Source organism: Desmodus rotundus, chromosome 7 (assembly GCF_022682495.2).
Source record: "Desmodus rotundus isolate HL8 chromosome 7, HLdesRot8A.1, whole genome shotgun sequence".
Classification (NCBI taxonomy): Eukaryota; Metazoa; Chordata; class Mammalia; order Chiroptera; family Phyllostomidae; genus Desmodus; species Desmodus rotundus.
Window position 1 is genome coordinate 115,806,261 of NC_071393.1, and position 15,727 is coordinate 115,821,987.

At 42.6% G+C, this 15,727-nt stretch overlaps 1 protein-coding gene across 2 annotated transcripts in view; it reads left to right on the forward strand.

Moving 5' to 3' along the window:
- LIN52 (lin-52 DREAM MuvB core complex component) overlaps nucleotides 1-15,347 on the forward strand; it is an 84,445-nt gene extending 69,098 nt beyond the window's left edge. For both annotated transcript variants that reach the window (XM_024568479.4, XM_024568478.4), the window contains exon 6: nucleotides 13,414-15,347. In XM_024568479.4, coding sequence (XP_024424247.1) covers nucleotides 13,414-13,469 — 56 coding nt within the window. In that variant the 3' untranslated portion in view covers nucleotides 13,470-15,347. The remainder of the gene's footprint in view (nucleotides 1-13,413) is intronic.
- The last annotated feature ends 380 nt before the right edge of the window (nucleotides 15,348-15,727 follow it).

Consider the following 15,727-nt stretch of genomic DNA (forward strand, 5'->3'; position numbering starts at 1 on the left):
TGTCCTGTCGTGTTTCCCACAGTTTAAATGTGGGTGATTTTAGCCTGGTGGTAGCATTCCACGGCTTCCTCTTTTCCCCTGAATTACTGTAATCTGACAGAGTCAGAGAATAAGTGGGTTTGAATTCAGTCTTTTGGGTAAGAATGTTTCATAAGTGGCATTGTGCACTTGCTGTTTTTTCACATCAGGAGGCATAGGACTGACCCCTGTTGCTTACAGCTTCGGTGAAGATCCACGGGTCAGGTTGTGTCCGTCCATCCTTTTCATATAATAATGATGAAATTTATTATTTTAATAGATCAACTATTTGATTTCCCTGAAATACAGTCCAAAGAGGAAAGGCAGGAAAAATGCTAGGTTCCCCCACTCCCCCCACACACACACTTTTAATTTCTCAATTTTCAGAACATAAAATGAGCTGAAGTGACTGAGGGCTTTTAAAAAATATTCTACATGTTAATTTTTGATGTGTTTCAATCTACTATAATCATTATTCTTTGGCAGCCAAAACTGCTCCATGTTCAGGGAATGTGCACCCCTTCAGGTTGACTCCTGTGTCACTTGATGCGACCCTAGCAGTCTTGGTAACTTCCTTGCTTTCCACGTGTCAGGAGAGCCCCGGTTCAGTTACTTCTTCAGACTTGCAATCTCGTCCGTTTCTCCAAGGAACCTGGTGGCTTTCAGTAGAAATCCAAGCACTAACAGTGTTCATCGTCACTGGACTGGCCTTGCTTCTAGGCCTTCTCCTTGGACAGGGTTGGTGAATAAGTTTTTTTCCAAAGAGAGAAAGAAATTGTGTTCTTATCAATATGCCCATTTCAAATTAAGTATATTAAAGGATTCCTAGCAACTAAATTTGTTTATTTGTTTTTAAATTTGCTTGTTTTTTTTAAGTTTCCAAAAAGTTTAATGGAGCCAAAAAGCATATAAACTGTGTTCTGGCAGACAATATGGCCTGCTTTCTCTTAACAAAGAAAATGCACATATTTTATCAAAATTTGACAATTGAGAGTAAAGGGTACTGAGATTAAGCATCAAACATCAACTAAAACAAAAACAACCCCACAAATTTGTCACTCGTGTTGGAAAGGGGAACTAGAACCAAGGCATAAAAAGGGGAGATCAAATATGTGTTCCTCAAATTCACAATAAAATTAACATCAAAAGAGCTAACTACATGTAACCATAAAACACTATATGTACTTCAAGATTTCTCTGTGCTTCTTTTGTATATCCTTAGGATACATACTTGTGGGGGACATGTCTTTTAAAATTATTCACAGTAAGTCTTTTTAAGTTATTTAAACTTTTGTACATGTGATTATGCCAAATTTTGTAGATTCAAATTATTTTCAGTTTATTCCCATTTTTAGATACTGCTTTTTTCTATTTAATGAATTTTATTTTTTAGTATATAAAATATATGGTCTCCCAAAGTAAAATGTATAAAATAAGGTGAATCCAAAGGTATCTACCTTCCGTCTTGTTTCCCTCTCTTAGGTAACCATCTTTGTTGATGAAAACTAATACTGAACTTTATTCTTCCATTGTTCCTTTTGAAAATATAAATCTATATATTTCCCCCTCGTCCAAATCTTGCACATAAAGCAACTATCCATAGTAGTATATAGGTATCTTTATTCCTTTTACAGCTGAACAGTACTCCGTAATAAGGTTATACCAGTCCCCTCCCTATTGATGGACACTTGGGTTGTTTCCAGGCTACGTTTCATAGACAGTGCTGAAGTGAATAGGCATGTGAATGCCTATTTGATATTTTTGCGGCTCTCTCTTTGGGAAAGCTTTCTAGAAATGGAACTGCTGGGTCAACAGGTAAAATACATGTGTAATTTTACTAGATCAAAAATTTTGAATGCATGGTGGTTAATTAAGAGTTCAAAAGCAGACTTCCTCTTTCCTCATATGAAGGGGGACCCTAAAAAACTAGAATTATATTCTGGAGGATGGGCCCCTTGTAGTACAGGCTTCCCCTGCTAGATGAGTGTTCTAGGAACCCATCTGTATGAGCATACCAGCTGGTGTTGTTGTAAGAGGGTGCATTCAGCTTCAGTGATTTTTTTGGAAGAATCTTTCAGTGCATTTGCCCGTTCCATGATGGTTGATTTATGAGTGCACCTGCCCACGCCACACTGAGTGGTCAGCAGTTTTTGACCAAAACTGGCATGACCCCCATGCCCCGCCCACCATATTCACCCAGTCTTGCCCTGAGCAATGGTTTTTTGTTGTTTCCCCGATGAAAAAAGTCCTCAAAGGGAAACATTTTGCTGATGTGGAAGAAGTGATATAAAATGTCAGAAGCACTAAAAGACATCAAAATCAAGTTCAAAAACTGTTTTGAGCAATGGAAAAAACATCTTGATAGGTGTATTACGTCAAATGGAGAGTACTTTGAAGGTGACTGATGTTTAAACATGTTAAGAATAAATACACATTTTTTATAAATAAATTCTGGGTTTTTTGGGTTCCCCCTTGTATATGAAAAAATTATTTCAATAGATATGTAGTTGACCACCTATTTGCTAGGGATACAACAGGAAGTTCTATAGAATTTCATGAAGCATGAAGATAAAGTGATTATAGATTTTGATGAAGGAAGTAAATGGTTTTCCATGAAAGAATAACTGCAAGAAGACTCACTTAGATAGGGTGGTCATGGAAGACCTCTCTGTAAAGGTGACATTTGAGCTGAGACATGAAGGATAAAAATGATTAACACTGTCATTTATTGACTTTCTGACTACTGAATTTTGCCGTGTATAATGCACACTTTTCTGCACAGATTTTTAAGGGGAAAATAAGGGTGCACGTTATACATGGGTAGTACTAAACCGTGATCCCACATTATACACAGGAGTGCATTATACACAGCAAAATGTGGTATATACTAGGCAGTATGAAGAATTTTCATGCATTGCTTTATTTAACCTCACAAGACTGTGTAAAGTCCATTCTATAATTCCCGTTCTACAGACTAGAAAACTGATGCTCAGAAAATTAAATTACTTGCTCAAGATCTTGAAGCTTTGGGGACTGGGATTTGAATCAAATCCAGACCTGTCTAATCCCAAAGCCAGAGAAGATAACCTCTTGTACTGTATTACATTGCCTCTCTTAACCAGAAAGAAAGCCTCGAATACTGAGTTAATGCATAAATGTTTTAGAGTCTTGTTTTCACCTGGTGTGGAATCACAATGTTAATGTTCTTTCTTTTAAAGCACTGATTACATTTATTACTGAATGAGTATAAATTCAGGATACATATGCTTGTTTTATTTGGAATATTTGTTAGATAAGAAAATAGGGAGCTCTGGCCTGTGTGGTTCATTTGGGTGGAGCGTCATCCCAAGCACTGAAAGGTCGCAGGTTCTACCCCCTGTCAGGGCACATAGGTAGGTTGTGGGTTTGGTCCCCAGTCCAGGCCTCTGGAGGAGGCAACCAATTGATGTTTCTCTCTCTCTCGCTGTCTCCCTTCCTCTCTCTCTGACAAAGAGATCAGTAGATGTATCCTGAAGTGAGGATTTAAAAAAGAAAAGAAAGAAAATAGGGAAACATATCTTCTTGTCCAAGTTAAATAAAACAATTTCAATATCTGTTTTTATTGTTTTGATTTAAAGATGGTTGTATGTTTAAAATACTGTAGCAAAAATATTCCTCATGTATTTCTAACCTATTAAAAGGATGCACCTTTTCATTATCCTACTTACTTATTTATTTCACAAGTACTTGTTAAAATCTATATGCGAGTTAATGTACAAATGTCAGTTTAAATTAGCTTTAGTAAATAAAATAACCGAAACGACGTTCAAGGCTCAGTACACAGCTCACGATCAGTCTCACAGGGCTTTTTTTGTACCAGCACACACTGCGAACTACGTGTGTTATCTTAAATCTCACAGCAGTCCAGTCCGTGGCTCCTGATCCCCATTTACAAATGAAGGACCTGAGGCACAGAGGCTGCATAATTCACTTGAGATTGCCATCTAAAAACTGATTCAGACCCAAGGTTCAAATCCTATGCAGTCATAGGTTTTCTACCGTAAGTGCTGAAAAGATCATATAAAACAAGAAGAGAGTTGGGAAATGTTATTATATTCTTCTTGCTGGTGAGTTAAGTCCACGCTGTTGTCCAATGAATCACGGGTGAAGATTCATGGACATTTTCTTTGGTGTCTTAAACTAGAACTAGCTGCAGTTAAAACCCAGATTCTAATTTTACAAACAAGGCAGACTCTAACAATATGAAAATAAAGTGATGTTCCCTGGCTGAAAGAAAATCTTTTCGGTAACTATGGGAATGCTTGTGTGTGAAGACAGCATCTTAAATCTCAATGCAAGTCATACACAAAGTGTTATTGCGATGGAAAAATAGTGGCGTGAATAATACCTGCTCGTAGCCCAAGATACTTGATGTATCTGGGGCCTCAGTATTTGTTGGATTTTGCAATTTCATGAGCAAGATTTGTATTTTTTTTAAAGTTCTATATTTCTGTGCGTTCCGCTTGATGTCACATCTGTATTCTTAGCTTGTAGGGTTCCATTTTTAAAAAAATAATCTCAGTCCCTCCTTCCCCCCTCCCCCCACACACTCATTTTGTATAATATGGTAATGATATCACCGTAGCAGTAATTACGGGTCATCTTCATTTCTTTCATCTCTGCCTGTTCTGATGGCTTCATTCCTTTGACGGAAAAGATTTGGCTCTGGGTGCTATGATTATTTTGTTAAGCATTATTCGAATAGACAGGAGTGAGAGAAATTAATCAATCCAAATGCAATTAGCATCATGTTTAACCCAGTGATGGACGTCTCAAGGTGAAACAGCCAGGGGAGTTTCAGACATTATTATTCAATCCAGTGGTTCTTATCTAAATTATAATCAAGAGAGGATTTTATTGGCTTCTCGGTGTGAAGATGTAACTCTCTGCCTGCCCTGGGGGTCAAGAAGACTGAGCCTTCCTCCCCCTTGCACCTTGACGTAGGGGTGTTCCAAGCAGGGAACTTCTCAATATCCAGGTCATTTGAAATTCTCTCTGCTATGTTCTTGGTCTGATTTTTCTGAGTGGAACCTTGCCTATGGATAAAATATTTAATTTGGGGCAAAATGTTTTTTTGCAGTGATCAAGTCATTTTGAGTGGTTGGTGTTCTGTCTTAACCTTACATGACAGATTATTATTGCTGTTCTCACTTTATGGATGAGGAAATTAAGACTGTAAGCTACTAGGCTTTGGTCATAATAAGTGTCTCACCACGATGTATTATTATGTAAAGGCCCTGAAGCATGAATGTTCTACACAAATTTATGAGTATTTAATACAAGTTTTCGCCCCAGGGGTATTAATGCATTGCTTTGATCTCATTGCCTTTCATTCAGTTGAGTTTACCCTTGAAAAGGGAACCAAGTGAAACTATGAGTAGACCTGTGAGGCCCTCTGAAAAGGAAACAAAATCCAAATACGCTGTTAGCTCTCATTTCCTGGACACAGATCTGTGGGGTTTTTGGTTTTGTTGTTGTTTTGAATTTTTAGTAGAGACAACAGTGATAAGAAGGACTGAATATTTGAAATCTAGTCTTGTTTTGCTCTTAAAAGAGGGCAGGGCAAGGAGAGCTGACGGAGAAACACAGGCTTTCCCTGAAGACACCATTTTTCAAACACCTGACAATTAAGATCCTCTCCTTGCGCTTTCAATCTTCGGGCATCATGGCTGACACTGCCCATATTTTATGCTCCCGCTTGATGTTTTATATTCTGGGGATAAATCTGTTGGCTAGATATTTCTGTTCTTTTTTTTATTATTATTATTCTGTGTGAAAAGCCATTAAAATTAGTTTCCATATTGGAACTGTCCAAATTTGTTTACCTGTACGCTGCTAAGTCCTGGCTTTTCTTTTTAAAATTACTTCTTGGATAAAACATTCTTTGGTAATGGACCTTACTGTGAACCGAAGAACAAAATGTTTGATAGAAAATGATCTTTCTCTGAATTTACTGGAGGGAACACCGTTCTCAGCCACCTCACCCTTTTGTTAGAAAAAGTCCTGTTAGACAAGACATCCAGTATAAAAGGAATCTGGAAATTGTGCCCCAAAAAAGGCTTTTTGGAGAATTCTGAGGACAAAGATTTTGACAGTCTGCGATAGTTTGGTCACAGATAGAGCATTCAGATTATTCCTTCCTCAGGTATTTCCGTTTCCTTTTTGAAATGCTGGAGAACTCAGGCAAAAACCCGAAGGCTATTCTGCCTACCTTCGAATGCTACTTTTATGTATTTTAGAGAAGTGAGATTTTTACCAAAGACTCTCACTAGTGTGTGCTCCCCCACAAGAGATGATTGAGAATGGCCAGTAGACTTTATTGTAATTCCACCACCTTCTGAGGACCACCGAGTCTAATGAGGCTCCAGGAGACCCCTTCTCACCCAGTGACACCACACTCAGTTCACAGCCTCTTCTACTCTTGACAGTGGCGCCAGCACCAGTAGGAGATACTGGAGGCATGGAGAAGTGCTCAGTCCTTGACGTGAATTAGCGATCGATTAGCACTACGCCTCGTGCAGAGGTCTGAGCTGTGCAGAGGTCTGAGCTGGAGCGCGGTGAAGAATCTCCCCCTGGCAGATTGCCCGGGAACAGCTCTGCGGTACCCCGGCTCTAAGCCAGAGTGACAGAAGAACTTTCCACATTCCTCTGAGGGAGAAATTAGCATTATAAATCACACTGGTTTCCTTTTGTTCTCTGATCCACCAAAATACCTGTGAAGAGTAATCCCATCTCAAAGGCCACTTCTAATTTACTTGAATCTTCCCTAATGTCTGGTACGTAGTAGGCACTCTGTGTGACGAACTTAACTGTTCATCCACCCCCTTCGTGCTTTTCTTCTACACAGCACACACCCACGACTAGGAGAGCCCTGTTGTCATACTTGCTAGAATTCATTCAAGGTTTCAAGGACCAAAAAGTAATTTTTAAAGAGTCAAAGCTATAATTATAACAAGTGGCATCATTTCTACAAAATATCTTCTATGAAGCTAATTAAATAAACAGCCTTGTAGCAGACTGATTTATGCTAAGCTAACTAGGATTTTGTGTGTTTCTTTTTGCCAGAAGTGCTGCTGGTGTAGTTAAAGTAACTGCCTCTGATGCCCAGCATTATTCCAGTAGGTTTTACCTCTGGAGTGTATGTGCTAGGCAGACACAATTCATTCATGTTTCCATTTGTTTGGCCTTTGAGCTCTTTTTAAGAAATAAGTAGTTCAGCCTCCTTTGACCACTCCCGGTGCTGCTTGTGTGCTCATTCAGTGAGGGCCTGGCACCTCTGCTGGGGCAGCAGCTCAGGAGACCCCAGTGCTCGCCCTGGCCATGAACACCCAGGCAAGGGCAAGGAGTCGGGACTAGGAACGGTGGTCGTATTAATTTGAAGGTGGTGGGACAGGCAGTTCTGTGGCTTGGTGTAAGATTAAGAGGCATATACCACTCAGTAAACAAATGAAGGCCTGTTATGAACAACAAGGTTTATCAGTGAGGCAGATCGGATTCCAATTTGATGGGCAGTCGATTGAACCAATGGAGCAGACACACCTGCACAGTTAGAAATAGAATTTGAAGATACAGTCGGTGTGTTCCAGCAACAGACAGGTGTCTGCTACAAAAGGGATCTGCAACTTTACTCCAGAACTCGGTTCCTCCCGACCACGTAGACATTGGCACTTAGAAACCACATCCCACCTACTACAGCATGGGTTTCTCTGTTCTTTCATTGTTTCCCCTTTGATGGATATAAAGTAGCTGATGTGTGTGCCTAAGCATATTGCCTTTTTTTTTTTAAACTAAATAGCTAATGGGATGTTTTGAGTGACATCAAATGGATATGGGATGGGGAAGAACACTGATTCCGTGAGAGTACCCCCTTTCTCCATTGCTGGCATGTTCATTCAGCTCTCACCTTTCATAGTCCATTAAGTTATTTTGCTCTCACTGTTGATAAAAAAAAAAATTACTCCTTGCATACCTTGTTCAACTGGAGAATTTTTAATGTTTTTTATTTATCGTTGTGAAACCAAAGGCAGTATATAATTTTTGTACGTAGCTGTTACATGTAGGGGGCAACATGTCTTTAGGTAGGGATAAAGCACTGTAAAAGAAATGCGTTCCCATCAAGTGTCTTGTTGCTTAAACCAGCTTCTGGTTTCAAGTCAAAGAGATGATTATACAGTAGCTAGCCTTTGCTGAATGCCTACGTGAACTTTGTGTTTATCCCACCCTGAACAGATGAGGAAGCTGAAGCTTAGAAAGATGACTTAGGTGACCCGCCCTCAGTGGAAGTGAAGTGTAGGAGCTGTTAAGTAGCAGGGTCAGTGTGGGCGCTGGGGTTCAAATCCAAGCCTGTCTGATGCTGAATGCCCTGCTCCTCTCACAATTACGCTGGCTCCTTTGGTTCCTAGCCACTCGTATTAGAGTCTCTGAAAGACAGCCGGACGTTGCTCTTCAGAGTGTGAGAGAACCAGTGGAAGGTAACTCTTCTCCACCTAGCTAATGTTTTTAATTGTACTGAGGCACAGAAGTATTTAAAGAAGTCTGTAATGGAATTAAAAACCAAACATTATGAGTTTCTTCCATTTCATTAAAAGTTACTTAATCTTTACATCATTCCCTACATTAAAGTCAAACAGAATTTTATCAGGCAATTGCCTGAAAGTTATACTCTGGAAAATCTTTTTGTAATGAAATCCATATGTCGTGGACGAAAGGTGCAAACTCCTGGCAGAGAGGGCTGATCGCGTGACAGTTCTGCACCCAATCTCGTTAACCAGGGTGCCTCTCTGGTAATCCCCCATCCCCTCACCAGTGGGAAATCAATCTGTTACCACTGAATCTTTTTCAACCAGCCACCAGAAAATTTACTGCAGAGAAGGCAGTTTGGGGATACTCATTGTGAAAAGGGAGCCAGCGGCAAGGCTGAATGTAGGCTGGAGGAATTGGGGAGTCTAAAGGAGACGTATTAAACCGCACAACACCTTCAACAGCAAGCAGGATGCAGTCCTCCCTACAGCCCTGACCTCTCTAAGTGCCCCAGGTGTTTACCGCTGCCAGGAACCTGGCAGTCCGAGGGAAGCTACAAAGGGCTAATAGAAACAGCACAGACCTGGAAGTTGAGTGTAGTTTATCCTTTTGCTGCCTTTAAATGTGTACCAGTGGTCTCCTCTCCCACACTCTCTGCAGCCATTCGCCTGGCGCCCCCAGGGCGGCAGTCTCTGCTGCAGCTCTCGCTCGGTTGACGGGCTCGCTCTGCAGAGGAGGGCCTGTAACCGGCCTGTAAACCGTGACCACGCAGAGGCCATGCTTCTCTTCTGCACAGCAGGCACTGTGGTGGCTGATGGCCCGGGGGTTGACCTTGGCGTAGTTACTAAGACGTGGAAGCAGCGCTGCCTTCCTGTTGAACCTGTGATCCTAGAGAATTAATCCAGAATTGGAGAATAGCTAAGAAATTGTACTGACTCTAGATAAAAGTCTCTCTAGCACTTTTGTTATCTCCAGGATTGTCTTCTAGCACATTGTAGAAAAAAAGAACCAGGAGAGAAGGGAGGAACTAAAAGTGCCAAACTGACGAGTGTGTACTCTTACCCTGGCCGGTAATTTGAGAATATACCAAGCTGTAACTATTGGGGGAAAGAAGGGATGGAAGTGGTCAGGAGGAAATAGAAATACCTTCCTGTCCTCTGTAAGCAAACTGAAGACATCTCTAAAGGTTTTCCCCAAAGAGATCTGAAATCCTTGGTGAGAATTTCATAGTCAAATGTATTTACACATAAAACCCCACTGGAAGGTAGGGGTGTGTGTATGTGTAGAAGGATACAGAATAGTAGCAGAAGGCTGTCTCCCTACACCTAATGGGATTTTGTAGCAGCATGTGTGAGTTTGTTTCAGAAGTCAAAAATGAACAGATGTTGGTATAAATTACCTCTGTGTCTGATGTCTTGCAAATTAAAAGCGCGGTTAGCATCACTAAACAATTTCACTAGGTGTAGGCGGCGTGCGGTTAGCAGGCGGTGATTACTGTATCAGGTTGGTAAGAATCTTCACACTGCAGGAGAGCAAGGAGAAAGAAATAAGGAATAAAATAAGGGGTATGTGAATTAATCAGAGATGTTAACATCTCTGATGACAAGTGAACAGGAGGGCACGTGCGCTGGAGCAGCCCCTGACCCACAGCAATTTCTCTGTGCACAAAAAGGGGTTGGTGCTTAGGATGTGATTTATAGGGCACAGCCCTCTTTTAGGGCGCAGCTATGTCACAAATTCGTATATCTCCTATATAGGACTGGCGAGGAGGGAAACTTTCTCCCCTCCCATGCAGAAGATGATGTCTTTTGAATTACTTGTACTTTTACGGTGGTTTCTTGCAGCTCTGTGTACTTAGATTAGGTTGGAGGGGGAGGAATGATTGAGTGTAAAAGGGGTTGTTAGAAAGGATTGGTTAAATTCAAGGAGAGCCTGCCACTGAGACACTTTGGAATATCCATTATTTTTCTTGTTAAGTCCTTTTGATCACTTGATTATATTGAGTCTGTTTAAATTTTAAGTCTTAAAATCTCAGTCATTCTCCCAGTTGGGGAAAAAATAATAAAGAATTGGGGCATCTGAAGAGCAGCAGGCAGAAATAATGAGTAAGACCAGTAGAATGCTCCTGGCCCAGGATTTTTGGAACACGGTTCTGTTTCCCCAGCAGCCTTGTGTTACCCGTGTCTGGTGTCCAGAGCAGCTGCCTCCAGCCAGGTTGCAGGATCAGTTGATGCTGTCCTTAGGTCCTTAATGAGAACTGGAGAGCAGGCAGAAAACCCATTCAGCAGAAACAATGATGAGTCCCGCTCAGGCCAAAAGTCCAAGTCAGTATCTGTAGGGTCAGGCTGAGGGGAAAGATTCCAAGGAATGGATTTTTGAGAGACCTAGCCTCCCTTAACACAGTTAGTTCATTTCTTCACTCAGGAACTACTGAGTGCGAGAGAAGCAGCAGGCTACTTACCCTCTTCTGAAAGGTGCTGTTAATGATGCCATTATACCAAGCAGATGAAGAGCTGAGGCTCGTAACTGCTCGTGGTGTCGCCCAGCTGCTAAATGCTAGAGCTGGAACTTAAACTGAGTTCAAGTCCTGTGTTCTGTCGAAGAAGTCATGTGATTCCCATGAGCAAGAAAATTCCTTTGCTTTAAATTTATTTTTCAATTATAATTTACATACATTCAGTATTATTCTTAGTTTCAGATGCACAGCAAAGTGGTTATAAAACCATGTACTTTAAAGAGTGGTCCCCTACTCCTTCAAGTGCCCCCAGCCCCATACCGGCTGCTTGGGTTTCCTTTAGGGTAGTTTACTTCCTCCCCACCCCCACCCCCACCCTGCCCTGCCCCAATCTCTCCATTAATCTGGCATTGTTTCCGCCAAGGGAAATTATTTTTCTTTCTAGACAAGCAAGGTAAACTTAAAAAGAACCCCACAATATGGGGAATGGAGCACCAAGGACCACTAGCAAGCCTTATTGTTTGTCCGTGGAAAGAAAGAAGCTAACTTTGTTGTGGTCTTACTTAGTTTACTTAGTTCTAGCTCTTTTGTGTACCATTCATCCAGCCAACATTTATTCAGCAGATGCTAGGTCTTCTGTGCTAGGTGCTGGTGATACAGAGAATAATAAAACAGCCCTGGCCAGGTGGCGAAGTTGATTGGAGCGTCATCCTGTACACCAGAAGGTTGTGTGTTGGATTCCTGGTCAGGGTACACACCTAGGTTGGGGCTTCGACCCCCCAGTCAGGGCACTTGCGGGAGGCAACCAGTCGGTGTTTCTCTCTCACACTGATGTTTCTCTCTCTGTCTCTCTCTCTCTCCTCTCCCTCACTCTAAGATCAATAAACAAATCCTCGAGTAAGGATTAAAGTATTATAATAATAATAATAAAAAAAAAAAACGGCGTCTGCCCTCTATTTTTACACTTCAGCAGAGGAAAACAAGTATATAAACAAGTAATTGCAAGTCTGATAGGAACTTTATATGTATAGGGTTTGGTGTAAATCCACCAAGGAAGGAATGGTCAGTTTGGTTTGAGACGGGGTGGCGTCATGGGCACGTGAGGCAAGACCCAGCACTGGACTTCTGTTCCTAGTTCACGGGATTTCCTTTCTCTGTTGGAGCTGAGGAACTTGTGAAAGTTGGAGAGACTGCCAAGACCAAAAGCCTTCCTGTAGTTACAGAGTTGGTATTGTTTTGTTTCTCTGTTGTACAGATTAACCAGGAACTCTTAAGTTTAGGTGGTGGGCGGGGAGTGGGAGCCCATTCATCTGGCACCATTTGCTCTGGACTTGGGAAAGGCAGCAAGGAGGCCAGAGCAAAGGTCCTCGTCCCTGCAAGACCCTCCCTAGCCACCTCACTTCTTTGGCCAAAATGGAGACATGTTCTTGGGAGACCACAGGACACAGCCTGCTGTGTGTCCACTACCTACTTCCAGAAGACTTCTGGCCTCCAGGGCAAGCCACTGGGAACTTCCTTCACCGTTCAGTCCATTTAAGAGATCTGAAAAGGTGGGCTTGTGGAGATGAGGATGAAGAGGGTTTTAGGTTACATAGGATGTTTGAGTATTTGTTTGACAGAGCTAAAACAGGGGGCTTCGGGAGTGACCCTCGTAATGGAGAAATGTTTACTTTCATTTCGGAGCCTCATATGCAGGAAAGTAGCTGCATAAACCCTCTGGTAACTACAGCATTCAGAGATTGATAGTGCGGAAAGTCAAAGAAAGACACGTAAACCTTGCCTGGCTGTATTAAATATCTAAGGACTGACAATGCCAAGAGAGAAGACCAAAAAGCTCTATAAACCCTGCTTTATTACTCCACCCGCAGATGAGCTGCACCGAGGGAACATAAACCCGGTTATATTACAGTACCCAGAGGCTGCCACTGAGGGCAGGGTAAATGATCGCTGACTTGGGTTTGAGACCGTAAATGTCCAGAGACCAGCGACCCAGGGAGGACTGTCATCTTGGTTGGATTTTAGCCTCCAAGAACAAACCCCCTGAGGTAGTGAACAAGAGTATTAGGTTACATTCTTGAGAGAGAGAGAGAGAGAGAGGTTTGGGGAGTAATTCCCTGGTGACTTTTTTTAAAGGTGGATGATAAAGTCTACCCAGTTGGCCTGTGCTTTATAGCAATTACCAACTTCAGAACAACTTTGTATGGTTTTAGTAGTCAGTAGAGATTTGTTTTCCCTCCTTTTTTGGAGGTTTGTGGTAATTGAATCTGTTATGGTCCCCTACATACAATGTAATCAATCTGTATTTTTAAACTAAATCTTCCTATAATCCTGTTTTCAGATTTTAGGTCTTCATTGATCTTTCATTTGCTTTGTGATTTCAGCCAGAGAGATGACACGGGGGAAATTCCTCAACATTCTAGAGAAACCCAAGAAGTAGCAGCAGCTTGCGGACAGGACGTCCCCGGGGCTGGAACCGAGCTCCCCTCCCAGCACAGCTCTGGCGACGCGCACCTCACCGCTTGCCGGCGAGAGGCTGGAGGGCGCACCTCCAGGACTGACCCTCTCTCCTGCTCCTGGTACTCTGCACCGCTGAGGACGTCAGACAGCAGGAGAAGAGTCTCTCTGCCCGAGGATCAATGCGGTTATTCAGTCAGCTTCCAGACCTCGACCACCTGCTCCTCAGACGTTGGTGATGACGGAGGGCATGCCATTCTTAAGGGTCAAAGTCCTGCTTCCTCGTGTCCGGAGGTGACCGGGAGCCCCAGGATCTTACAGTTGATTTGGTTCTGTGACGGCAAAGTCCGTGGTGACAGTGATTGGATGGGTTGTTGTGAGTTGTACTTGATCTCTAAGAAGTATTTATGATGCGAGGAGCCCAGAGACTTACTAGATTCTGGACCAGACCATGTAGCTTGATCTGGGAACACTCCAGTGTATACTAGATTCCAAGAATCCCCTGCTGGAGAAACCAGAATCTTCTAAACATGCATGCCTGCTTTTAGACTTCCACACCTCTCACGATAGTCCCATACCCTAATGCCTTGCACTCCCCTCTCCCAACCCCCCCCCATCCATTCTGACTCCAGGGAAGGGGATCCCTGTGCATCAGTCCCTCCTGGGATTAGCTCATATAGTGAAAGGCCCATGTAAGGTTGCATTGACTTCTAGACCTCAAGACTAATTTAAAGGTGACAGAAAGGACTTTTGAGTCCTAGTTAATCTGTTAACAGATTCAAGTGAGACAGTTAACATGGTCTGAAGGCAGGGAAAGGGGATTGGTTGCCGGAGTTCCCATTTGATTAAAAACTAGAAACTGATTGACCTTAAAGAAATGTGCGTGCTGTGGAACGGTGGCCGTGTGTTTGTCCCCTTGTCCCCTCTCTCAGCACGTATCAGATGTTTCCCCCACGGGACAGAAACACACGCAAGAAAGAAAAAGTTTCCTGGCTGAAATGTAACTCTGACGGAGCTCTTCGCCAGTTACCTCTCGGTGTTAAAACCTGAAAATCTAGCCTGTGGGTAATGCTGATGACACGTGTTCTCCACATGTTGCTTACAAGGTAGCCTCTAAGGTGTCTGAGAAATAGCCGGGGTTTCCTAGACTTTGTGAAGAGAGCCCCGTGTGTCAGGGGTCCGGCGGTGTTGGGACACGAGGAGAGTCGTGGTCAGGGGTTCGGCCCGAGTGTCTGTGGGAGGGCGCGGCACTAGTCACTGTAACGGTTAATGGCCCATTGACCATTTTCTGACGAGTGGTGGAATTCACGTTGGATTCTTCTCTTATTTGTGCCATTTGACCATCCATGCAATTTTACTTATGGACAAGAAGGAAAAAATTGAGCACAAGACACAGAGGATGAGTATGAGCGGGAAAACATTCTGCTGGGATGCTGTGTACAACAGAATGGTGGGCCGTGGGGGCTTTGATTTTAAGTGAAGCGTGTATTGACATTCCTGTGTCTTAAACGTGGTTGAGGAGTGTGTGTGTGCACACAATAGCGCCAGAATGTCAGTATATTGGGATGCCTCCCCAAACCAACTCGTCTGTAACCTGAAGCTCCGTGGTTGGTGTTTGGTCTGCTGTGGCCTCTTTCTTTTACTGTCACCTTACTCACCAGCACTTAATGTAAGTAGATGTTTTAGAATTGCGATATTTATTGGTTTTATATTTGTCGTCCTCTGAAAAGCTAATGATGTGTTTTTATATTGATAATATAAATTTATGTACAGTGTGTGCATGCGTGTATTTCAGGGTGTTAGGAGATTGTACTTGGTATATGATGTTTTCTGTGTCGTCATAATAAATATGTCCCTTTTATAGGAGAGTGAGTTTTTCTTCAAAGGGCCAAGCTGCATACTGAAAATGTAGACCTCGTCAGAAAGCGCAACTCTGATGACAAACACTCCGCTGTCTTCCCCTTCGCGCGCCCGTGGGTGGTGGGGCTGTGTGGCCATCCACTACGTGCTCTCCCAGCTGCCAGTCTGTCCTACCTGCCATCTAGCTCATTACTCCCTAAAGCGGTATTTAAAGCCTTTAATACCTCCCCATGTCTACTAATAAAGTCTGGCCCTCTTATCTTGGCATCTTAAACCCTCTGCATGTAACCCTGATTAACCCTCCATTCGGTTTCCTTCCTCTCCAACACCTAAGTCTCTGTCCCAGTTAATCTGTGAACAGTCCCCAGTTCCTCACTCGAG